Below are 24,716 nucleotides of genomic sequence, written 5' to 3' on the forward strand. Positions count from 1 at the left end.
AAGGGAAGGGAAGGGAAGGGAAGGGAAGGGAAGGGAAGGGAAGGGAAGGGAAGGGAAGAAGAAGAGGAAAGGAGTGAAGAGGACGGAAGTGAAGAGGAAGAGGAAGGGAGTGAAGGGGAAGGGTAGTGAAAGGGAAAGGGGAAGGAAAAAGAAAAAGGAAAAGGAGAAGAGGAAAAAGAGAAAAGAAAAAGAAAGAGAAAGAGAAAAAAGAAAAATAAAAAAATAAGGAAAAGGAAAAGGAAAAGGAAAAGGAAAAGGAAAAGGAAAAGGAAAAGGAAAAGGAAAAGGAAAAGGAAAAGGAAAAGGAAAAGGAAAAGGAAAAGGAAAAGGAAAAGAAGGGAGAGGGAGTTTAAGAAGTGACAAAGAGGAGAAGGGGGACCAGATCCTCAGATGAGCGTCTTTTCTTTGTTAAGGGATCCCTGCTGCTTTACACTACTAAGTGACAAGTTCTGAGCATGCAGAAAAACATTTCTGAGCAAACCAGCTCATGTCACTCACTGAAAATGAAATGGTTGAGCCAGCAGGAATATCTCCTGCTCTGTTCAGAGAAACGGTGATCGTTTCTGATCTGTACAGGAATGTGCATGTTGCTGAGCTGGGATGCAATTAGCAAATACCTGAAATTGCTGAGAAAATATCTGCTGGGGGAGGGAGGAACGTTTGGGGGACCTGGAAGTTGATTGAACACATAAATCCAAGGAATGTGACAATTTAAGGAAAGGAGAGAGTATTGCCTCTTCTAATGCTCGTTAAAATGCATCAGTGATTTATTTTAGTTATTTTGAAGTGATGTGAAATCACAAAAGATAAAGAAATTTGAAGCTGACTACCACAAAAACCTTCCCAACAGAGAAGGAAAAGACTCTTCCCCTGGCCAAAGCCCAAAGGTTGGGGGCATTTCAAACAAAACTGGTGAAAATAGAGTTTCCATTGCCATATCCTGGAAGCTCCTAGTTTGTAGACAAAAAGATGCAGCTCAGTCCCCTCTACAGTGGGTTACACTAGAAGGGTTTGCCCTTTGAGAAATGATTAGATGAGGAGTAATGGAATCTTGGTCATAGGATGGCCGTGTTTGCTCACAGATGCTAAGGAGACTAGAGTAATGCTTCCTCTTGGAGTGAGACTCTCAACACATCAGGTCTCGCCATTGCTTGCTATCCTACTCAGTCCACTCTCTTACCTGGCCAACACACTATTCAAAGAACATGATTGTGATGGAAAACAGTTGAAATAAACCCATGTGTTCATCCTCTGCATTTTCTTCCCTAAACTGACAGAACTTCAAAGCAGGTCCAGGAATGACACCATCTATCATAAAATCATAGAATCATAGAATGGCTTGGGTTGAAAAGGACCACAATGATCATCCAGTTTCAACCCCCCTGCTACATGCATGGTCACCAACCACCAAACCAGGCTGCTCAGTTAATGTCTCCATTTGTAGAGGCTCTGTCTAATAAATGGCATATCCTTATGTATCCTATGTCTCTAAATGGCGTATCCTATGGTATATCCATTTATCCACAAAATCAAAGCTGAAAGCATCTATGAAATCATGACTGGCCAGGACTGAAGAATTCACTGTCTCAGAGATGCTTCAATTAAACATTTGTTTACTTTGGTTTTTTGGGTTTCTTTTATTCGTCCTGGAAATGAGACAAGAACTTTTCATACTGAAGCTCACAGCTTTGTCTGGTTTTGTTCATCATTGCATTTGTTCCTAAAGCAAAGACTGAATATCTATGTCCCTTTGGGGAGTCAAGGACTGACTGTGTATTGAGGCAAACAAACTACCAAACAGAACTGGCTTCTTACATGCTTTGTTTCCATTTTCTTGCTGATAACACAGCCAAGCACTCACAATGTTGTTTCCAAAGTAATATCTTTTCTAAGAGCATCTGCTGTTGTTAGGGAAAAAAAAATACAGATAAACAGTAAAGAAAAAGAAAAAGCTTTTATCCTATAGCTGAAAGCTTATTTAATTTTTCAGCTATATTATTATGATCTACAAACCTCAGCTTGTCTGTGTGTTTAGACTGTTCCAGCTGCAGAACATGGCCTTGAGAGCAATAGTCTAATCATGGTATGCAAGAATCATAGAATGGCTTGGGTTGGAAAGGACCTCAAGGATCATGAAGCTCCAACCCCCCACCACAGGCAGAGCCACCAACCTTCACATTGAATACCAGCCCAGGCTGCACAGGGCCCCATCCAACCTGAACACCTCCAGGGATGGATGGGGCATCCACAGCCTCTCTGGGTTTCAAAGCAGGTCCAAGAATGACACAGTCCATCCTGCATTGAGATGACCTCAGAGTTTCTGCATAGATGTGAGCCTCCATCCCTGAAGAATCAGAGCATAAACTCAGCCTGACAATTCATCCCAGAACCTACCCTGTAGTTATAACATTAGAAAAGATGTTGAGTACTCACTAAGCCATACAGAACTGCCCTCCCAGAGGTGTCAGGCTACAATGCACAGCTCAAAAATGCTTTATGAGCTGAGATTTGGGTTTTACTGTTACACCGGAGCAGTTCAAAAGAAGCAATTTGTTCTGTGGCTTAATGCATTTAGCAACGAAGGTGCGGCACATTTATTGTGGCAGAAAAACAACCTCAGCCACCCCTTACCCTTTGAAGCACAAAGAAAGCAAATGAAAGGCGAAGAAGCGAGCACCTACGGTAGCAAAATCTTATTAGTGAAGGGAACATAAAAATCGATCATTCTGACCTATGCAGCAGCTGAGGATGTGGAAGCAGGAAACCCTGGAGATGTTACAGAGAGCCAGCAAGCCTGAGCAACCTTCTTTGTTTGTTGCTAATGAACCATGGTGCTTTTTAATAATATATAAGCCATTTAAAAGGGCTTGATAGGAAGCTTGAGAAAGTAAGCTGAGGCATTTCTACCTGGAGTGAGGTCAGAAAACCTCACTGTTGTTTTTCTGTTTGTAGTAAGGGGAACAGGAAACTTTAGCCAACTACAGAGCAAAAGAGACCCCAGACTCCTTGGGTCTCTGGTACTTTTATCAAGCAATACAAGCTTTCTATGTGTAGGCAAAGCTCAGCAGGTACTCAAGGATTCCTGGATGTCATTGCCATAGTTTCTAAGCTTTCATCCAGAAGTCGTGTAAGCCCTGAGGTCACATAGAATCATAAAGTTTGGAAAAGACCACTAAGGTCATCTAGTTCCACCATCAAACCCGTGTTCCAACCAGTCTTGGTTTCCAGATCTTAATATGGAGTTTGGAAGCAATGCAATCATCAGCTTGGAGTTGGGGAAGGGGAAGGGGAAGGGGAAGGGGAAGGGGAAGGGAAAGGGAAAGGGAAAGGGAAAGGGGAAGGGGAAGGGGAAGGGGAAGGGGAAGGGGAAGGGAAGGGAAGGGGAAGGGAAGGGAAGGGAAGGGAAGGGAAGGGAAGGGAAGGGAAGGGAAGGGAAGGGAAGGGAAGGGAAGGGAAGGGAAGGGAAGGGAAGGGAAGGGAAGGGAAGGGAAGGGAAGGGAAGGGAAGGGAAGGGAAGGGAAGGGAAGGGAAGGGAAGGGAAGGGAAGGGAAGGGAAGGGAAGGGAAGGGAAGGGAAGGGAAGGGAAGGGAAGGGAAGGGAAGGGAAGGGAAGGGAAGGGAAGGGAAGGGAAGGGAAGGGAAGGGAAGGGAAGGGAAGGGAAGGGAAGGGAAGGTTTTATCATGGCAGTGATAGGTCAATGGTCAGAGTAGATGATCTCAGTGCTCTTTTCCAACCGTATTCTATACAGCACTGTATTGATTTGTGTGTCTCCCATTGCTGACCCAACAGTGTCTTCGCTCTTGATAGGGAAAGCCAAAGCATTAAGTCACGAGGGCGAATTATTCACAGTGTAAAGTCTCTTCCATGTATCACAGCCAGAAATACAAGCAGAAAACGTTCATTTTTCACCGTCGTCTCCATGAAGTAGCTGACACCTCATAGTGCCATTGGGTTTGGTAGGTCCCTGAAATAAAGTCAGAGGATCACAGCAGCAGCAGCATTTCAGCTCGATTTCACATCTGAGCAATTGATTTCATTATTTAACACTTAAAAAGGGCTCCTCGTTGAGGAACGTCCTTCCAGCCTATTTACTATAGTCGTTCTCCACAGCCACATCACCGCCGCCATTACAGCCCGCCCCCCCCACCACAAGCACGAAACTACAACACCCATCATGCCCCGCGCTACCATCCCTATGGGAGGAGACGGGAAGGCGCCGCGGGGGCTGCTGGGATTTGTATGCCGCACCGTGACGGAGAGGCGGCGATTACCAACGTGAAGCGGGGCGGAGAACGAACTACCGGCGGCCGGGAGGAAGCGGGGGTGGTGGGGCCGGCATTGGGGGCAGTAGGCCCGGGAGCTGTGATGCTGTGGAGGCCCGAAAAGGCCGTTTTATTGCTTAGGGTTGCGCTATGCACCCGGCTTTGGCGGTGTGTTTGGTGTTCTGCGGCTGCTGCAGTAACGTGGTGTTCCTTGAGCTGCTGGTCAGGTGAGGTTGGAAGGGGGGGGGGGGGAAAGGAGGTTTTGGGGGTAGAAATGGTGCTTTTGGGGTTGGGTATCGCAGCGCTGCCCACCTCAGCTTGAAGGCCTTGGGGTGGGAGGGAGAGGAAAGCTGCCCCTTAAGGCTTTATATGAGGGGCCTTGGGGGGGATCTGAGGGGTCTGGGGGGGGATCTGAGGGGGTTTGGGGGGGATCTGAGGGGGTTTTTGGGGTATTTGGGGCTGAAAACCGGCTTGAGGTTGGCCTTGAGGGGTTGTGAGGCCCTAAAGGGATGGTCAGACCCACAAGGGAACAGCTCCAGGCCCCAGGGCTGTGCATTGCCTGAAGGGATGGTCGGACCCACCACAGACCCCATTGAGATGTATGGCATCCTTAGGGCCCTCTGGTAGAGCCTGGGTTTACATTGCTTTGGTTTTTATGGGTTTTATGGTGTTCTGGGGGTTGTCCAGCTTTATATACGCCTGGGTTGGTTTTGTCAGTGCAGGCACGTCACAGCATCCCATTATGGATATGGGGATCACCACACATCGTTCCTTAAGTGTCCCTTCAATGCTTTCTCTCTGCTACCAGCTCCTCATACAGTGAAGACTGCTTAGTCTAAAAGATGCTGAAGGACAGATAGAAGACTTGAAATGTATGGAAAATGGCTGTGGAGGAGACAGGACAAGAAATAATGGGCTTTGGTTGCTATGAAAGTGATGTAAAACAGGCCAAACAAACAGGTTTGCTCCCTCTTATTGTAGTGAAATGGGTCCCTAAGAGGGAGAGTAGGGAAACTCCTTGTTGGATGTTCTCAAGAGTGTGTTAAGCAAGAAAGGGGGCTTGAGTAGGGCAAGAGACACTTCAATTCTTCCCATCTCCTGCATTCAGAGCCTTGGATGCTGGCACCCTTTCCTTATTGATGCTGTGGGACTGTCCTTGAGCCATACAGTATTGGTTAGAAAGCCAATTTGACCTTCTGAAGTCGTGTCCTTGGGAGGTGTCATCCATGTAAAGACATCTGAATCACTGCATGGTAGATCTCAATAGGGTTTCTCCTCTTCGTCATCCACTATCTGCTGATAGCCCAGGCTGCTCAGTCCTTCAGGCATCATAGATTGATGCTGCTTTGCTTCTGAAGGTCTCTCCATCATCATCTACAGCTAAAGGATTCCATTAGTTGACACACGCAGACTATGTGCTGTTTCTTCTAAGTCTATCAATGTGCTGGGATCGTGAGTCAAACATATGGGTGGATACAGCCTGGGTTTGTTTATTTTGGGGTTGTTTTCTTTTTGTTGTTTGCCTTTTTATTATCTGTCAACACATAACCTTCTGTCAGCATTTTATTGGTGATGTAAGGTCATATGTACAACAAGCAACAGGATGCAAGGATCTGTGAATAGGGAGGAAGCAAAGTTTAGTGCTTGAAAACAGTCTTGGCTTGTTTTCAGTCCAGGTTTGTTCTTGCTTTATGTTTTCCTGCCGAGATATGCTTTATAATCCTGTAGCCTGGCCTCTGTTTGTGGTTCAGTCTCTCTTCTTTTCCCTCATGCAACGTGGCTTCTGTCTCAGGTTGACTGTTTTCTGTTCCCTCGTGTAACTTCTGAACCTCTTAAGCACGTTGGAAAGCAGGGATTGGAGTTGTGTGGTTCATTGAAGTTGGCAGGTGGGTAAAGGGCAGGCACTCAGGCTGGTGCCATGAAAGATACAGGGAGAAAAGATGGCTTTTCCTTTTTATGCTGGTAGGGTATTTACACAGCAAGCTGCATGCTGGTGCAGCAGGGACTTGGCAGCATGCATCTCCTTCATTAAGTCCTTGGCCTCAGCTTCCCTCTTGCAGCAGAGGAAGGAGAAGTCCTCCCTGTGTCTCCTGCTGCAAAGAACAACAAGCTTTCTGATCATCTGACAACTCACAGCTGACAATGTGCCTGCTGGGAAATCCTCTCCTGTTCCTGTTAAGCTTCTTAGTAAGAAGGCAGAGCCTGCAGCAGGCTCACCCACCATGGGTGCTTAGCTGCCAAAGTCACAAAGCTTTGCTATTATGCTGACATGGACCTCACCTCAGCTCTTCCTTCCCATAGGGGTTATAAGAAATCCTGCTGCCTTCCTTGCAGTCACAGTCATCGTTTCACCTGGCCTGTAGCACACACAGCAGCAAGTATCTAGTGAGAGAGCCCTGTCAAAACCTCTTACCCCATGAGAATGGAGACCCTGCTTCAATATGGTTATGTCAGTGCTTGATGTGCATTCACACCCTATACCACAGCGGGACACTATGCAGACCCAGATCAGAGCAGCTTCTTCTTTCACTTCCTTCCTGACTTATTTCACTCTGTCCTCCATGAAGGGAGTGGTTGCTTCCTTCATCTTTGGAAATAGAAGGGGAAGGGATTGCTACACATTCATCTACACAAATACAGGTGAGTCAGTGCCTGCAGGGAAACGTTTAACAAAAGCAATATGAGAACTTGGCCAGTTAAAACAGTGGAGTCCCTCCAGGTTGATGCTCAATGTGGGATTGTGAGCTGCTAGCTAGAGTTTATTACAACCCAGTACACTGTGCTCTGTGACATTGCTCTTATGCTTGTCTTTCTACCTGCAGGCAGTTTCCAGGATGTGGGAACATAGTGACGTTCTCCCAGTTCCTATTTATTGCAGTGGAAGGTTTTATCTTCGAAGCCAACTTCGGGAGGAAGAGGCCGGCCATCCCAATGAGGTACAGTGGACTTGAATGTTTTCACTTGTTGCAAATTGCCCTGCCCTGTTATCTCAAGAAGTGTTTAATAAAATGGCTCATGCGTTTATCCTGTCCAAATCGGATCCATTCAGCAGCATTTGCAAAGCCTCATTGAGAACCTGTCATGCCTGGTAAAATACAAACTCCTTATTGTATTGAGAATACTTAATAGGAAATTGCTGTCAGGTATCCACCTGTATGAGAAACAGGGCAGTATTTCGTACATTTAAGAATAGGCTGTGGTTGAAGAGCTCACTGTCTCTCTAGTGCTTCATGCAGTGGATGCATGGATGCATCTAAATTGTGTTGATCTCTTTGTTCTTGTCACAGACCTAGAGTGAGGTGGGTTCCTGCTCAGCTCCCAGCTCTCTCTGTACCACTTGTCTCTTCTCAAGGTGCATCCCAGCCTGCACAGCCATGGGCTGATTTTGCTGACCACCACTTTGTGTTTGTGTTTCAGGTACTACCTCATCATGGTGGCCATGTTCTTCACTGTCAGCGTGGTGAATAACTATGCTTTGAACTTAAATATTGCCATGCCGCTGCACATGATCTTCAGATCAGTGAGTACTGCCATGCTGTCCTTTCCCACCTCATGTGACGTCTCTTCCCATCACATCTGCAAGCACCGTCTCTGTTGCATGTGTTCTTCTACCATATTTTTGCTATGCTGGCTCAGCTTGAAGTCTTACTTTTGTAATATTAACCATTAAATGTCCCTAGATAGATGAGGAAACCAAAGCTGGCACATAATTCATCTTTCCTGAGGTGATGAGGGAATAAGGGTGACCAAACCAAGCCCAAGCTCTGTCTGGCAGACTTGCATGGACTCAGTTGCTGGTCTGAAGGACTCAGCTTTCCTTTCCACCTCATAATGAAACAAAATGGTTCATGTTCTAGAGTAAATGCATGTGTTAAATGCCTTCGGTCAGAGAGGATGGATTTGGCCATATGTACTGTTCCTCCCTGGGCCTCTGCTTTGGAAGATGCTATTAAAATGCATCTTCACTTAAAAATATCTATTAAAAACTAAGAAAATAGAGCTCTGGTTGCTGGGCATAACAAAATCTGCTGGGTACATCTGCAGGGTGGAGGCTTTTCTTTCACAACTTATCATTGCATTGAGATACGTGCAATCAAGAGACATTAACAAGAAGAAAAACAGACAGTGCTGTAGGAGCCCTGTCCTGCATTAACCATGAGGGATTCGTGTATTGCAGCCCTGCAATCAGTCTGTGCAGCTGCACTCCTGTTCCCAATTAAAAACACAGTGGTTTGGCTACATGCTGCTCATGGAGTGTTGGGAGTGGGCCAAGAAAGGGAAGGTCGATGGGTCAGGAGATCCTTGTTCCCAGGACGCCTGGCTTGATTTCTCCCTTCCTGATAGCTGAAGTGAGACTCCCTGATCCCATTCTGCCATTTCACTTGGTGTTTTCATGGTAGTTGTATTGAGCTCAAGGTTATTTGTCTGAGGCAGGTGCACCAGTGCAAGGAATTCTATCATGCTGACCTTCTGTTTTTGGTTTTCCCCAGGGCTCTCTCATAGCAAGCATGGCTCTGGGTATCATCATTCTGAAGAAAAGGTAAATTACAAGCACTTTTCTTGTACCGTCATGCAGTGCATTGCTATTACCTTAATCCTGACCAATGTGAAGTGCCTTCCCCTTTCATCATAAATATCCTTGCTTGACTGATATTGAAGATGAAGCACAGGGTATGCCTGAACTAAGGGTCCTTTTCATCACTCCCACTGCCCCTCACGCCTTCACTTGCTATACTGACTCAATCTGGGATGGAGTTAACTGTCTTCATAGCATCCCATAAGAGTTCTACGTTTTGGCTTTCTGACTAAGACAGTGCTGATAACACACCAACATGTTCCGTCTTCCACTTACATGGACTCTGCCCTTCTGCTCAGTAAGTTGGCTGCCCAACCCCAGCCGTGTCCAGTGTTAGGTAAAGGTTTTGTGCCCATTATGCCAAGTCCATAACAGTGTAATAGAGCAAAATACAGAGCAAAGGAGAAATAGATGAACTGTGTAAATCTGTGCTGGATCGCTGACGTTTCTCTTCTCTCTTGTGCAGATACAGTTTGTCGAAATACACATCCATAGCCCTGGTTTCCATGGGGATCTTTACCTGCACTTTCATGTCTGCAAAGCAAGTGGTAAGGATTGGAAGGGGCCTGAAGTCACAGCTGTGAACCTTTCTGACGGGGGGAGCTGCCATTGTTTCATAGCTGCTTATACTCTCAGGGTGTCTGAGGAAGGTCTGTGCTCTACAGCCTTAGTCTGAATTAATACAGAGCAACTTTTAATGGGTGTGGGGTTTTGGAAACAATGACATATGGTATGCAGAGTTATGGAAAATGTGTGTAATCTAATTTGCCCTAAGCCATAGCAGAAACGTTCAGCCAAGTCATGCCACCAAGTGTTTTACCATCAGCTTACAGCATATACAGGTCTGGCTTCCTCAGTACCTTGACTGTAAGCCAGCTGTAGTACCAAAGTGGGACTTGGCCAGAGCCCTTGTTGTTTCCTTTATACCAGATGCCAGTGGGCCAACCGAGAGCTTTCTAAGCAGCACTGGTTATTTCTGGTGTTGAAGAGTTCAGTCTCTGGCCAAGCCAGGGCATTCCTTTAAGAAAAATGCCTTTCTTGATCAGACATTTATACTTTTAACTGGAATCTGGTATGTTCCTCCAAGCAGAGTGGAAAACAAAATGTGCTGTGGTTGCTGTCACATCCATTCAGCTGAGGAAGCGACTCTGGAATGGCCATTCTTTTCTTTACAGGCTTGCTTGAAGCATAACACAAGCCAGGAATGAGGTAGAAACATATAGAGGAATGCAGAGCTGTGGTAGCTCATGGTGACTGTTGTGTCTCTCTTCACCAGGCATCCGACTCCAGCTTGAATGAAGAGGATGGACTCCATGTTTTCTTGTGGTGGCTGCTAGGTATGTGAGCACATGTCCAGCCAGCCCTGCTGAGATACAGGCAAGGCTCAGCTCTCTGAGGTCTCATCCTTGGCCACTGTGGATTGGGCAGTGCAGACTGTGGTGGGAGTCCACGTGCTGGTGTTGTTATGCTGAGCTTCCAGATGTTGATTTGCAAAGAGTGGGAGTTTATGGCACTCATTAACAGCTTTGTGCAAGGAGATGCTCGTCATGTAGCCAACAAGTCACATACAGCACCTGAAGGATTGCTGCAAGGTAGTAGTAGTGTAGTGAGAGAATGAGACTACAGTCAGGCATAGTTGCGGGTACCTTCTTGATTCCTCCCTGCCTGATGTATGTGACCTATGCAGCAGTGAGAAAGAAGGGGGTGGTTGCCAATTCAAGTGTTTCTCTTCCAGGTATTGCTGCACTCACCTTCGCCCTCCTCATGTCTGCAAGAATGGGGATTTTCCAGGAGACGCTTTACAAGCAGTTTGGGAAACACTCCAAAGAGGCCCTTTTTTACAACGTGAGTCACCGCATCTTTGTTGTTTCTTTTACTGGATAGAGAGAGCTGCTCAGAGACCCACCTGGCACTCAGATCCACACAGGCAGCCCTGTGAGCTGCTTCAAATGATAGTGGTGGTTTCAGCTATGTGTAGTCATCTGACTCCAGAAGTTTCCTTTGGAGGTGCAGCCCAGGAGGTGAATTTTATAAAGGGGGGGGAGGTCTGGCTTTCTGAATTTCCCCTGCTGAGAAGCAGACTGATGAAATTCACAGCCTGTATAGCTGGGCTGTAGTAGATCCTTCTTCATCAGGGGGAAGTTCTTCACAGAGAGAGTTGGTGAGGTGCTGGAACAGCTGCACAGAGAGGCTGTGGATGCCCCGTCCATCCCTAGAGGTGTTCAAGGGCAGGTTTGATGGGGCGTTGGGCAGCCTGGGCTGGTATTCAATGTGGAGTTTGGTGGCAGGGGGTTGGTGCTTCATGATCCTTGAGGTCCCTTCCAACCCAAGCCATTCTGTGATTACATGATCCCATCTTCCCCCTTTGCTTCCTGGAAGGAGGAGGGTTTTTTTGCTGCTCACAGAGCATGTTGAAAACAGGCAATATCCCTGGGGCAGAAATCCAAAGGATCACATTCTGTGAGGGTAGAGCAGTGAAGCTCGAATCCACAGAGATGTGTGAGGCTGATTTTTCAGTAAGAAGTGAGTGGATTCACATGAATTACTAACATCATGTCTTTCTTTACCTTTTCTTTCCAGCATGCGTTACCACTCCCTGGCTTTATTCTCCTGGCCCCAAACATCTACCACCATGCAGTTCTCTTCAGCCAGTCTGGTGAGTGTTGCATGGATGGGAGCCTTGTTCTTGTACCTTTCTGTCCTCTGGATGAAGCTTTTGTCATTCATGGACAAAAGAGACATTCTCTCTCCTTGCATCTTCTCTTTGTATCAAACCTTGCTCCCTCCTGGCTCACACTTTGTGTGCCTACAGCAGATGCATTTTTCTTGAGCTAATTGCTGCTTAGAGACCTGTTTGTCCTTCCTCCCCACAGAGCCATTCCAGATCCCAGTGATTGGGCTGACCATGCCAATCATGTGGTTCTACCTCCTCATGAACGTCATCACTCAGTATCCTTCCAATGTGCAGCTTGAGACAAGCTCTGGAGATAGAAGCACGATAGGAGAGGTGGAATAGGGTGGGGATGCCGAACCCTTAATGCCTCCCCTGCTTTTTGGGAGCTGATCTTGGAAAATACAGAGTGGAATTCAACCTGGAACTTAAGGGTATTTTCCAGGTTGGCTGAAATCTGCCACCGTCTCCCCAGGGATAGGCTGGCTGGTAAAAGCTTACAGTGGTTCTGCCAGCCGTTAGAAAGGATAACAGCCATTCATGCCCATGGCAGCAAGGGCAGATCTGCAAGTCTGATGAAGCCAAGATACCCTGGAAAACGGGGCCCTTCAGTTACCAATTTCTTCACTGCTGACAAGTTAGTGTGCCTTATAGCTGCTCATGCTCCTCCATAAGACCAATTCAAAGCCTTTCCTTTGCCCTCTTAGGGAGGAAAGGGGACTTCTCCATCTGTAACTAGTAGTAGATCAGAAGAAGTCTGATTTTAGTTTCCCTTTGCCCCACTGCAAGAACTGCAAACCCTGTTTGCCATTAACTTTTTGCTAGCACATCAGCTCTGGCTACTCTGTAGTGGAGGAGTTTTGCTTTCCCACAGTGCAGGCTGAAGGGGATGTTGAGAATCCAGGGGTTTCCCTGAGGGTCAGAGCACAGCTGAGCTGAGAAGGGACATTTATTCTCTCTGTAACCAAACTGGGGTTATCCACTGCCCAAACCTTTGCATTTTTTGAGGCTAGGAGAACCTCCCTTTGTAGCTCTGATGCTCCCTAACCTCCCACCCACCCAGATACGTCTGCATTCGGGGCGTCTTCATCCTCACCACGGAGTGCACCTCCCTCACCGTCACGTTGGTGGTGACGCTGCGCAAGTTCGTCAGCCTCATCTTCTCCATCCTCTACTTCCGTAACCCCTTCACGGCCTGGCACTGGTTGGGCACTGCCTTCGTCTTTGTGGGGACTCTCATGTACACAGAGGTGTGGAACAGCCTCGGGCCCCTCCTGGCTCGCTGGAGGAAGAGGCCGAAGGCGGAATAGCAGCTGGGGGACACTCTGGAGGGACCTTTTTATTGTTTTATAGAGCAGAGCAGCAGGAAATCTCCCTGAAAGGGGGTTCCTTTTTATAACACAGGGGAGGTGTTGGCTGTGCCAAGCTCCTGGGAAACGTGGAGCCTCTGCTGGGAACCTGCCTGGAATAATGGATCGTGGTGGGAGGATATGGTTACTTTTGAGATGGTGCATTTTGTTATGCAACTCCTTCCCTTTTAAATAATTTTAAAGCTGACCCGGTTCTTGATTAGGATCCCAACCTTGTGCTTCTCTGCAGTCCTCTCAGCTTCATTGAGCTGAACCCTGAGCCCATTTGGTGCCGTCCTTTAACAGCCAGGTTACTGTAGTGGATGGCTGAGCCCCAGAGAGCCACCAGACGCTGCTGTTTATGGAGCAGGTTTTTAGTTACACTGGAAGTGCCAGGCCTGGCTTTTAATTTGAGTCCTTGTTGCCTGATCATGCTGGGAGGATATTGGTTACACCCCATAGCTTCCACCTTCTTCAGTCTGCTTGGTAGACTACTAAAGAGTGGCTTTGGGGACTTACCTCCAAGCCACCAAGCTCCTGTCACTAAATATCGTGATATTGCACTGCTACCTAATGAGGTGGAGGGTGTTAGGGGTTCCTGCTTCTGGTAGAACTTAGTGCAGGTCACTTTTCAGCCACATCTTCCTCCTTTTTTCCATCATCCTAAGTGTGGCCACAGGTGAATTTGCTACCTACTGCTGCAGTGAGTCGTGCTGTGTGCCTGGGACACTTCAGTGTAAAATCATGGAGCAATTTGGCTTGGGAAGGACCTTTTATGAACCCCCCCCCCCAACTAGAAAGGTTGCCTATAGCCTCATCCAACCTGGTCTTGAGCACTTTGAAGGATGGGGCCTCCACGGCTTCTCTGGGTTGTCTATTCCAGTGCCTCCCCATGCTCAGAGTAAAGAATTTCCTTCTAACACCGAATATAACTCTTACTTTAGAACGGTTACCCCTTGCTCTATCACTACACGCCTCAGGGTACAAACATTGCCAAGGAATTTCAGAAGGGCCAGAACAGCTGAGCTTAATTCTGTTGCTGAGGAGGGGCTGGTTTTCCCGTCCCTTCAGCTGGCTCTCCCCTTTTCTTTCCTTCTTCCATTTCTTGGGGGTCAGCTTCACTCATGACATTTCTATGCATCCACCTGGTGCAGGACAGGTGTCCCATAGCATCACCTCTTGCATGACATCTGGAAAACTTGCAAGAGCTTTGGATGTATGTCTTCCAGCAAGGCGAAGAGCAGCGCTGTTCTAGGAGCTGGTCATGGTTGGGCAGAGCAAAGGTTGGTGAGCAGCCTTGTCTTTCTTGGTCTTGGAGCAGGAAGGGAGCACATGCATGGATTTTTTTGTCTTGATTTTCCTTTAGCACCGTGGTTACTTCATTGTGATGCTTCCCCTACTCAGCAATAAGAGCATCCAGTAGCATCAAGTTGATCACATCAAGGTTGGCCAACTCTTGATATCACCGACATCCTCATGGCTTTTGGTTTGCATTGCTCTTAACAACAAAGCACCACACAGCCCTGGGTGGGAAGTAGAAAGAGCCAAACCTGGAATACTTGTGGGCATCGCTAAAAGCAAAGAAAAGAGGGAGAATGAAAAACAGGCAAGATGCAAAGACAATCACTTGCTGCCTCCCAGTTAAACCAATGCCAAGCCCTCCCCAAGCAATGGCTACCAGCCCAAAGCTCCTATTTTATTGCTGATTCTTATTGAGAGCAGCTGTGTGGCTGTCCCCCAGCTTATTGCCCATCCATGGCCTAACCAACATCTGAGCAGGTGCCTGAGTGCCTGTAACATACTGTACATAGCCAACTCTAGGTTACTGCCCTTTGTATCAACAAAGATACCCCCTGATTACATGTTGTCACCCATTTCTGTGTGATGATGGTGCAGCTGGGGGATGTTTGGGTTCCTTTTATTTTATAAGCTGTAAGTCTCTCAAGCCAGGTATCGATCATGGGTTATATATTTTGTTCTTATCCCATGCCTTTTTTTAACGTGTCCGTTGTGTGTTTCTGTGTGTTCTCAAGTATTTATTGTCCTAGGAGTGTCAGCAATTCCCTTCCTGCTGCGGGAGAGCTCCCCTGGTTGTGAGGTGAAGGGAAGTGCCCCCAATAGCCAAAAAATAGTATTTAAATAGTATTTGGGTTTTACGTTTTCAATAGAAATGATAAGGTGATAGGTCACATCTATTTTTCTTTTAGCAGAGACAGGCAAAGTGATGAGCCAAGATGCTTTTAGACCAACGCTTTGGATTGACAGAGCTTTTGGGTTGGTTGGTTGGGTTATGGGGGGTATTTTCGATGTTGTTGGGGTTCTGGTTTGTTGAACAAAATAAATATCTCTTGTTCAAGATATGAAGGTCCTTTTGTTTCTCCTTGCATCCTTTGCTTCTGTCTGACAGCGATCAGAAAATTGCTGGGGCTCTGAAAACACAATTTATCCTCCCTTTGGAGACTTTGGTGCTCATGGGGGACTTATCTTCTCCTCTACTTATCAGAGAAAGGCTTAGGTTGGAAGGGGACCTTAAAGTTCATCCATTTCCAGCCCCCCTGCCATGGGCTGGTTATCACCCATCAGATCAGGCTGCCCAGGGACCTGTCCAACCTGGCCTTGAGCATCTTCAGGGACAAGGCATCCACTTTGGGCCCTTCCATCTTGCACAAGGGAAATGCAGCTAGAACGGTAATGATCTACACATGTGTGATGCCTACAGAATGGTGGGGTGTCTCTTTTCCTCCTCTGCAGCCCTAAACTGATACCACCTGTGTTATCCCCTTGTGTCCACCCCTTTTAGCCTTGGTTGTTACTGATGAGGGAAATGAAGTGAGATTTGGGCTGAGTGCAGGAAGAGGAAGATGGCAGGAGAGGGAAAGGATGGCCATAGGGAAGGCTCCCCTTTAATTGCATTTATGATAAATGATATCTACTAACAGTCCTAATTGCACTCAGGTGGGTGAGCTGGGCAGCCAAGTCTGACACTGCAGAGTTGGGCAGCTGAGGTGCCCATGTTCTGGACTTGGGGCCATGGCTCAGTTTGAGTTTGAACCCCAAATCATTTGGTGCTGAGGGCACCAGCAGGATTCGAAGACCCCAAACAAGACCCATTGGTTGCTTCAGTCTCCTGGAAATCTTGTCTATGCTGCACTGCTTCACTTGCCATGGTTTTATCCCCTTAAACCTCCCCACTGCATCAATAGGCATACAACTCCCAAGTAGTTACCAAGTATATGCTTTTCTAACTCAACAAATCATCTTTCCCCGGACTCTGGCAGCCATTCATTTAATAAATCCTCATTGGCTGGGCACTGCTTTCATCAACTCAACATTCCTGTTCCAAATCTTTTACCTTTCGTTAAATTCAGGTTTGTGTTTATTAACACTTTCAATCTGTCCTCACCGTGGCTCACCACGGTGGGATGGAGAAAAACAAGGGGTATTTTTCTTTATTAAAGCGAGAGGGAAAGTCTTGACCTCCTTTGGGAACACCTCCATGAGATCTCTGTCACTTCTAAGGTGTAAAAAACTTACTCCCGACACTAAATTAAATGAGAGGGGATAAAGATGTCTCTGTAAATCATCTGGAGCCACACAGTTAGTTTCTGTGTTCAGCATCTTTCATTATAGCAATCATAAATCAGCAGCTGAAACCCAAGAGTGAGATTTATTGACATGGGAAACCTGGGAGAGAAACAGCTTGGAGGATACGGAGCCATTATTTTTGCCTCCAGCATGGCCCAGGGTTGTGGGTCTCTCCTGGTCCCCTTCCTTCTCCAAAATGTGCTGGATTTTTTTTAGGTAATCATTATTATTTTCCCCTTTTCCATACAATTATGAGTAACTTGGCTTTACCCTTCACCTCCTGCTCTTTCTGAGCAGCTGGAAGATGGATGCGCTGAGCCTGCATTGACCAAAGGACAGCAGTGCAGGAAATGCATGTTAATTTACCCCCTTAAAGTGGGGGCAAAGTAGGAGCATCTGTAAGAGCCACATGGTCCTATTTCCCACAGAGGAGGTGCTTAAGACAGCCATGGGTGGAAATAATCCCTGGGCTGGTAGCTGCCCAAAGCATAGCACAGAGATGATGGCTGGGTGATCCCTTGAACCAACATGGGGACAACAAATGTTATGTAAAGCAGAGATGTCTTCCATCAGGATCACAGAATGGCTGGGTTGGAAGGAGCCTTAAAGCCCACCCAGATCCAATCCTTGTCATGGGGTGGTTGCCTCCTACCTTATCAGGTGCGCCAAGGCCCCATCCATCCTGCCCTTGAGCACCTCCAGGGATGAGGCATCCACAACTTCTGATGGACATTGATTTATACCTTCATGCTCCTACATGCTCTGAGATATAAGCGGAGAGAAGCAAGAATGATAACAATGTAGGAGCTGCCTCCCCCCTCCTCCCCACAGCAAAGAAAGAAATTCAGGCTTAGCAACGTGGGCTCCTCTCTCTCCACCTGACAGGAGACAGGACAAATATCTCAGAAGCTTGAAATATTTCAGGGGGGTTACCAAAAGGGTATGTTCAAGCAGGATGAGTTACTGGAGAGCCTATGGTGGGTATCAAGAAGAGTTTGCTTAAGCTCCAGCTCCAATGGAATGGACGCTTGAGTTGGGTTTGCAAATGCAGCAACGTGGAAACAGTGGTTAGGAAACAGACCCAACACTGTTGGGAGAGCTGGAGCTGTGAATGCATGTGGGGTGAGACCAATAAGGACCCAAGTGGGCCTTCTTCAAACCCTTTTTTGGCTCTCCCTTAAATGAGGGATGCGAAGAGAAACACGGTCAGTTGGTGTTATCACACCGTGCGACAACTTCTCTCACCCCCACTACTCTACTGTTAAAAAAATGTGGTGTAATTCAGTTTGACAGCTGCCAAATTAGCAGCATATTATGCAGCATATTCAATTAGACAAGCTCCTGAGGGAGCAGGCAGAGCTAGCAGGGCAGCCAGATGCTGCCAGGATGCGATGCAGTGCTTCAGTAAAGGTATTTTTAGACATGGATGTGGGCATTCAGCAAAGGAATAAGGATCCCTTTGGTCAATCCAAACCAACTCTCCACCATCTGTTTCCAGAAAATATTGGTAACAAGTGAAAATAAAAAGGGGTTGCTGCTGGATTCAAAGTAGTCCTCACATCAAGCCTCTACTGGCCTGTATCAGTGAGGTTAGTGCGAGAGGAAGGAGGGCAGTGATGTTCCAAAAGTAGCAAAACAAATAATGTTATGTCCATTTTTTCCCTGTGTCAACTGGGAAGTGGGTGCTGGAGGATTGAGCCAGCACTTGTCTCCTGCTCTTGTCTTCAACTGAACCCGTAGCTGCTTGCCCTGGCTGTCTACATTCTTGTCCATGGAGCATCTCCACCTCTACCATTCAATGTGCTCACCAATTTGCAGGAAGGAACATCTATGAACCTCTGGAATACTTCCTTGAGTTGTAAAACAAACTTTTATCCAACAAACTTCAGATCCTTTCATTTTAGGGATCTGAATTAATACACTCTACTCTTAAGTCTATCCAACGACATTCAGTCATTCCTTAATTCTGCAGCTCCTTGTCCTACAGCATCCACATGGTCCTACACCACCCATGGTTACTCCTACCATGTTGCTATGGGCTTGGGGGAGGGATATGGGTAACAGAATCATAGAATCATTAAGGTTGGAAAAGACCACTAAGATCATCTGGTCCAACCATCCACCTACTACCAGTGCTGCCCACTAAGCCACATCCCTCAGTGTGCCATATTTATTGATCACCTCCAGGGACAGGGACTCAACCACTGCCCTGGGCAGCCTCTTCCAGTGCCCAGTGGAGAAGTTTTCTTCCAACATCCATTCTGAAGAGCTGCTTTTAACTTCCCACAAGTTCCCAGTCTTCTCTGCTTCATCTCAAAGATCCAACACTCCATCCTTCAAGCAAAGACTTGACTAGAGTAGGCTGCTAAAGCCTTTTCCATTCACGTGGCAGAAAGCACTAGTATGGATTTTATTGGATGCTGAATGCTTCTTTTTTTTGTACAAAAGGGAAATTAAACAGCTTGTTATGCTCCCCTCTGTAAAATTCAGGACTCAAAGACTTGTTTGACTGTGACTAACTTAAGGTGTTACTCTGCTGTAATCCAAACACACTTCCTGCCAATGAAAACAGAGTTCCCTGAAACAGTCCTGCTTTTATCTGCCAGCCTATAAATATATAGGCACGGAGTTGCAAGTTCTGTACTTCCAGCCAAAAATAAACCTTCTAAACTAAGAACGCCCAACTGCAAAGCTTCACAATCTGCTGAACAAAACGTAAATAGCACACGTTGGTAATCCAACAGCACTGCTGCCTTGTGAATGGGCCAGATGTTCCATGCTTCAGGGTATAGGTGGGCAAAGGGCAAGTCCACATAACTTGCTGGGAATCTCGTAAATTGGGTGAGCAACTTCTGCTGGGAAGTGGGAGGAAAGCAAGCAAGAGTGTGTGGAGGTAAAACGTTGGGGAGGGAAGGCAAGAAATGGTTTCAGACTAGAAGAGGGGAGATGGAGTACAGATATAAGGGGGAAAAAGTTACAGTGAGGAAGTGAAGCATTGGAACAGGTTGCTCGGACAAGTGGTGGGTGCCACATCCCTGGAGACATTTAGGCTCAGGCTGGATGAGGCTCTGTGCACTGATGGAGCTGCAGGTGTCCCTGTTGAGTGCAGTGGAACTGGACTAGATGACCTTTAAGGGTCCCTTCCAACTGAAACTATCTATGGAATTGAATATTTGGCTGAATTGGTTTCAGCATGCTTCCAACCTGAGCTTCTCTCTGATATTTTTTAAACTCCCATGGTCTATTTGCCCACTGGGGATGAGTAACCCCATGGAATGTCCCACATTTGGAAGTATTTGAGAGCTCAGGGTCCAGTAATTGCTTGCAGTTCTCTTCCAGTTATGTTGTTCTGATACGTGTTATATTATTATCTGATGGAAACCCAAGTAAGCCAACCAAAACCCCAAAGGAGACACTGATGTAGCTGGGGTGTCACCCACCACTGCCCTGATTTTCCTGACACGCAGAAATTAAGTGTCCAGGAAAAAAAAACCACCAAGCAACAAAACAACGGATCCATCTGCACTGCATTCCTAATTTAAGCAGCTCTGTTACCAGGCTCAGCTATGAGGTGTGATCACCCCTGGCTCTTCTGCGTGCGAAACACAAGGTACCTTGTACATATTCATTAACCATGACATTAGCAATACTACTATCACCTGTACAACAGCACAAACTGATGCACTGATCAGCAGCCACGTCAATCAAGCGTGCAGCCGGCCGTAACAGCCAGGATAACATCTGCGAAGGTATTTATAGAGACGACACAACCATGCAGAGATCTGCTGAAGATATTGTGATGCTGTAGTGGCAGTCTGCACTTGGAGAGTGAGTTGTATCTTCTTCTATGCACACAAAGACTATTGAGGACCTCTGTAATGTAAACAAGCAAATAGTTTTCTTCTGGGTAGGCTGCTCAGGTAAAGGGCCGCACTGTCTGTTCTATAAATGTATGGCAATGGAATTAATCAGGACATACATCAGCTCAAGAGTTTTGTTTATTTGTCAGAGCTCTGTTCCACGTACAGAAAAAGAAACCTTCACTTACTGCTCCAGCCAGTTCTCAAAGATCCTAACAATGTTTCTGAGGTTGTTTGTATAAATACGTGTGCAAATGAAATAATTTTGTCTCCTCTCTTAAGAAAACACATTTTACAACAATTCACTAATCCTACAGCATGGGCAATGTTACCAGAAGCTCTTATGATTCCACACCTCAATTAAATCTATAAGATGAGAGGGGGAGGAAATAAATAAATTAACAGAAGATATGGACACGTGGTGGTGAGGAAAAATTCTACAGCATTTCCCAGCTGAGAATGCCTGGGGAAATCATTTCTAGTGTTGGGAAACACAGAAATTACTTTTTAATAAAGTTATAAATAAATAACTTTTTTTTTTTGGAGAGTTAATCAGAAACGGATTTAGAAATAATCTTTGATAGACTTCGCTTTGTCAAAGAGAAATCCTATCAAATTCAGAACTCCTGTTAGACAGAAAGCTTCAGTGTGGCTGAGAGCAAGAGTTGTAGAAGTGGCCATCAAGGGTTGGTGCCCTTCCGCCCAGACGGGATTGGAGGTAGGACAAGTTTAGTGTTGGTGAGCTGAGGCACAAGGGAAGAACCGGTCTTGGTTTTGCTGTATTTTCTCTCAAGGTTGTCACTGTGAAGTTCAGTCTCTGCAGAAATTATAAATAAATAAGTGAAGAAAGAAATAATAAGTCAGAATTTACCACAAAGTGCTTCTCCAGCTGAAAATCCTGAGTTGTCACATCAGAACGTTGCTTTTTGTGTCATTACCACAGAGGCACAAAGGCTGCCCTATCACCCAGATAACGCTAATATGGAATCATACAATTGTTTGAGATGGAAGAGAGCTTTAAAGGCCATCTAGTCCAACTGCCCTGCAATGAACAAGGACATCTACAGCAACATCAGATGCTCAGAGCCTTTTAAAGGTCCCTTCCAACCAAAACAAATTGTAAGAGTCCCTGATCATTATAGTAAGCGTAAGAAAGACTGTTACTTTGGAATAAGCTTCAAACCTTTCCATCTGTCCACTCCATTTTCAGCTCCCCTTGGATGTTGATGCTGAGCTTCAGCAGCTTCAGGAAGATGAGCAGGGGGAAGAGGGCTCCGAACGGGCAGACCTTCTGCACCAGGTGCACCAGTTGAGTTTAGAAGTAGTCTGTTAGCAAGACCAAATCCTCTGCAGCTGAGAGAAGAAAATGATTTATGCTTTAAAATAGCGATAAAAAAGCATACACACCAAGTCTGGTGCTATTACTGATACTGCAATCACGCAATTCAACCAGAAGTCAGAAATAAAAGCTGGTGCTTGAGAGAATCACAGATTAAAGTGGAAAAGACTTCTGGGTCTATCTAGTCCAACTCCCCTGCTCAAGCGTGGCCAACCAAAACAGGTTGCCCAAGACCATGGCCAGCGAGCTTTTGAGTACCAAACTCATGGCTCCTTATTTGGAGTCTGATAGTGATGAGATAGGGGTTATGGTTTTAAACTAAAAGAGGTGAGATTTAGGTCAGATGTTAGAAGGAAATTTTTTACTCAGAGGGTGGCGAGGAACTGGAATGGGTTGACTAGAGAAGCTGTGGATGCCCCATCTGTGGTAGTGCTTTAGGCCAGGTTGGATGGGTAATGAGTAAATGTGACAATGGCAATGACCAGACTGTAGCTTATTCTGATAAAGGCTTTCAATTTCCATCTATATAATATCAATTTACTTGAAGGAAAGTAAAAGGCCCTGATTGCTATAGAGAGATCAATAACTACCTCTTCAATGTAAAACCATAACATATTTCTGGAGCAATACCTAAGACATTTGATAATGTCTGCTGTTCTGATCTACAAGGTCAAACTGATTCATAGGTTTAATGAATCTGTGAGGAAGCTCTAAGATTACCCACTCTGACCTTATTGATAGTGCAGGCTGAAGGAATTTCATCCTCTAATTCTTGCAAGTGCATTATACCTTGTGAGAATACTGTGATTACAGCATTCCAAGGAATAGGGAGATAATTTCTGTGGTATTTTAATAAAACCATGCAGTGAGAAGAAGGCATCATGAATAAGGAGATTAAAAAGTGTGTTACTCCCATAGGAAACAGGTAATTATCTTCTAACTAGAGGTAGTGTAGAAGTCTGTGCGATTTTTTTCTACTGCCTTCAAGGTAAAGGAATATTATATTCTGTAATGAACTGAGTGTTTGTATCTTCCTCTGAGGTCCAATTGAATCCAAGGCTGCTCACCAAACACCAAGTGTTGGGTGCTTCAAAAAATGCCTCACTATTATTCCAGTCTTAGCCAAGCAGTGAGTTTTAATAAGCCTTGACATGAGGCTTTACTGTAATGCTCATTTCCTTGTTTAGTTGCACAGAGTTTAGCAAATGGCTTCTCTGGCAAAAACATCATGGGAAATGCTTAAGGTTTCTTGGAATGCTACTCAGAAGAAAAAAGCTATCAAAAAGTAAGCGGAGAAATTATTAGAGCTTAAAATCTGCTAGTAATCTACGTCTAGACCTTCCCCAGCACAGAAAACCACCACATGTGGAGTAGATATGTGCCCTAACTTTAAGCTTTTACCTCTACCTCTATTTCCCCATCATTTAAATGGAAAGGAAATGAAGGAAAAAACCTGAATACTCCAAGGAATAATGAGAAAAATGGAGTCTGGCTGCACTAAACACAGATTATATCGGTAATGAGTAGAAGACTAAAGCCCTGGACTGCTACACATTCTGTTTAAATTACGCTTGCCATGGACTGCCAATCCCTAACATACATCATTGCAAATGTTGGCATAATATATCAATTGACGGATATTCTTCATTTGATTGTATTTTGAGACGGCTCCTTGCTAAATGCATGGCTCAGTTATAGGTGAGGTTCTGCTTCCACTCTCAAACTTATAAAGATGAAGGTACAGTAACAGGCTAAGAAGTTTCCACTCACCAGCTCACTAGCCCCTAACTTTACTCTGTATTCCATTCCTTTTCTCCTCACCTTGCTATGCTGTAACCAGACTATTTTAATAACTGGCTTATATGGTAGTCTTACAAGCACCTCTACTGGTATAGGTGAGTAGCGCTCTAGAATGAGAAGTAATGTCCTTAAGCATTGTGAGGGGAGGTTCAGTTGGAAATTAGGAAACATTTATTCTCAGAAAGAGTACTGAGGCATTGGAACAGGCTGCCCAGGGAGGTGTGGAACTCACTGTCTTTGGAGGTGTTCAGAAAACATGGAGATATGGCACTGAGGGACATGGTTAGTGGGCATGGTGGGGATGGGTCGATGGTTGAACTGGATGATCTTAGAGGTCTCTCCCAACCTTAATGACTCTATGGTCCTATTTGTAGTCCCAGCACCCCATCCTGGCAAACAATATTTGTTTTAACTGCCTGTGCCTGGAGGTCAAAACATTCGGGATCTTACCCCTTGTTGGTTTTTTTAATTTTACTCTTTCTTCCATTCCAAATGTGAAAAGCATAAAATTGGGAAAAAGCAAAAGAAAAGGTTAAACCACCTCAATATTTAGACAAGTAAAATCACTACATTTTTTTTTACTTCAGAAGTGGGGGATTATTTTTGTCAGTATTTCGAATGCATCTACACAACAGCATTTCCATCAACCATTCCTATTAGAAAATTTATTCCAAACTTTCCTTATTTCCCTTGCAAAAGAAGGTGACAACATGACTCCATACGGTTCCATGGTAGGCCTTGATGCATGCACAGAAAATGAATCAGATTAGCAGTTTGCATTTTCCCTCCTCACAGTTGTTTTTCCACCGTGTTATTAACAGTGCTAAATGAAAACACTGCTAAAGTCAAAACACCAAAATGTGGTGGAGTGGAAAGACATATTTATTCCCATATGCGAAGGGTGAGACCTTTACAACTCATCGTAGCTTCGCACTCATTTGAGTTATAGGTCTTGCCACTTACTGGTAAGGACAGATGATGCAGAATCCCTCTGCAACCTATTATGCACTCAGTTTCTCTCATACGCTCACTCTGTTCCCCTTCAACACACTCCACCGTGCTACAAATACTCAGGACAAATGAATCTGCAGAGGCCTACGGTTTCAACCTCTTTACAGCACGCTAATTAACTACTTGTAATTACAGTGGCAGGTAGTGTGTCACATAAATGGAACTGGCAGCCTCCCTAGGATATAAAAGGAACACGGATTTTTTTTCCAACAGTAAGTTTATCTAAGAATTCTGCTTCAGTAGATCAAGAATGAAGTGAATGT

General features: G+C 45.6%; 2 protein-coding genes across 5 annotated transcripts in view; one reads left to right on the forward strand and one right to left on the reverse strand.

Moving 5' to 3' along the window:
- The first annotated feature begins 4,319 nt into the window (after positions 1–4,319).
- SLC35B4 (solute carrier family 35 member B4) lies at positions 4,320–15,218 on the forward strand. The gene is made up of 10 exons (XM_015860415.3): positions 4,320–4,489; positions 7,085–7,198; positions 7,680–7,782; positions 8,753–8,802; positions 9,305–9,386; positions 10,115–10,175; positions 10,574–10,683; positions 11,419–11,494; positions 11,712–11,787; positions 12,573–15,218. Exons 1-10 carry the CDS (start codon positions 4,413–4,415, stop codon positions 12,817–12,819), a joined length of 996 nt encoding a protein of 331 aa, XP_015715901.1. The 5' UTR covers positions 4,320–4,412; the 3' UTR covers positions 12,820–15,218.
- Positions 15,219–20,108: 4,890 nt separating this feature from the next.
- LRGUK (leucine rich repeats and guanylate kinase domain containing) overlaps positions 20,109–24,716 on the reverse strand; it is a 44,691-nt gene continuing 40,083 nt past the window's right edge. The window contains exons 19-21 of one of the 4 annotated variants that reach the window (XM_085511634.1): positions 23,893–23,922; positions 21,487–21,656; positions 20,109–20,316 (exon numbers count right to left, since the gene is read on the reverse strand). In XM_085511634.1, the coding sequence (XP_085367760.1) occupies positions 20,144–20,316; positions 21,487–21,656; positions 23,893–23,922 (373 nt within the window). In that variant the 3' untranslated portion in view covers positions 20,109–20,143. Of the gene's footprint in view, positions 20,317–20,423; positions 21,121–21,486; positions 21,657–23,892; positions 23,923–24,716 lie in introns of those variants that run through there. The other 3 variants (XM_032448801.2, XM_015860235.3, XM_015860300.3) reach the window with 3 other exon arrangements.

The sequence above is a fragment of the Coturnix japonica genome, chromosome 1 (assembly GCF_054131305.1).
Source record: "Coturnix japonica strain WE chromosome 1, WE-NBRP24, whole genome shotgun sequence".
Lineage (NCBI taxonomy): Eukaryota > Metazoa > Chordata > Aves > Galliformes > Phasianidae > Coturnix > Coturnix japonica.

What these genes read in the sequence shown, in the direction of transcription:
- SLC35B4 (XM_015860415.3), top strand. Translation starts at nt 4,413, where the DNA reads ATGCACCCGGCTTTGGCGGTGTGTTTGGTGTTCTGCGGCTGCTGCAGT. An exon ending in TGCACATGATCTTCAGATCA is followed by an intron (nt 7,783 to 8,752) that starts GTGAGTACTGCC and finishes GGTTTTCCCCAG; the next exon opens with GGCTCTCTCATAGCAAGCAT. An exon ending in ATCATCATTCTGAAGAAAAG is followed by an intron (nt 8,803 to 9,304) that starts GTAAATTACAAG and finishes TCTCTTGTGCAG; the next exon opens with ATACAGTTTGTCGAAATACA.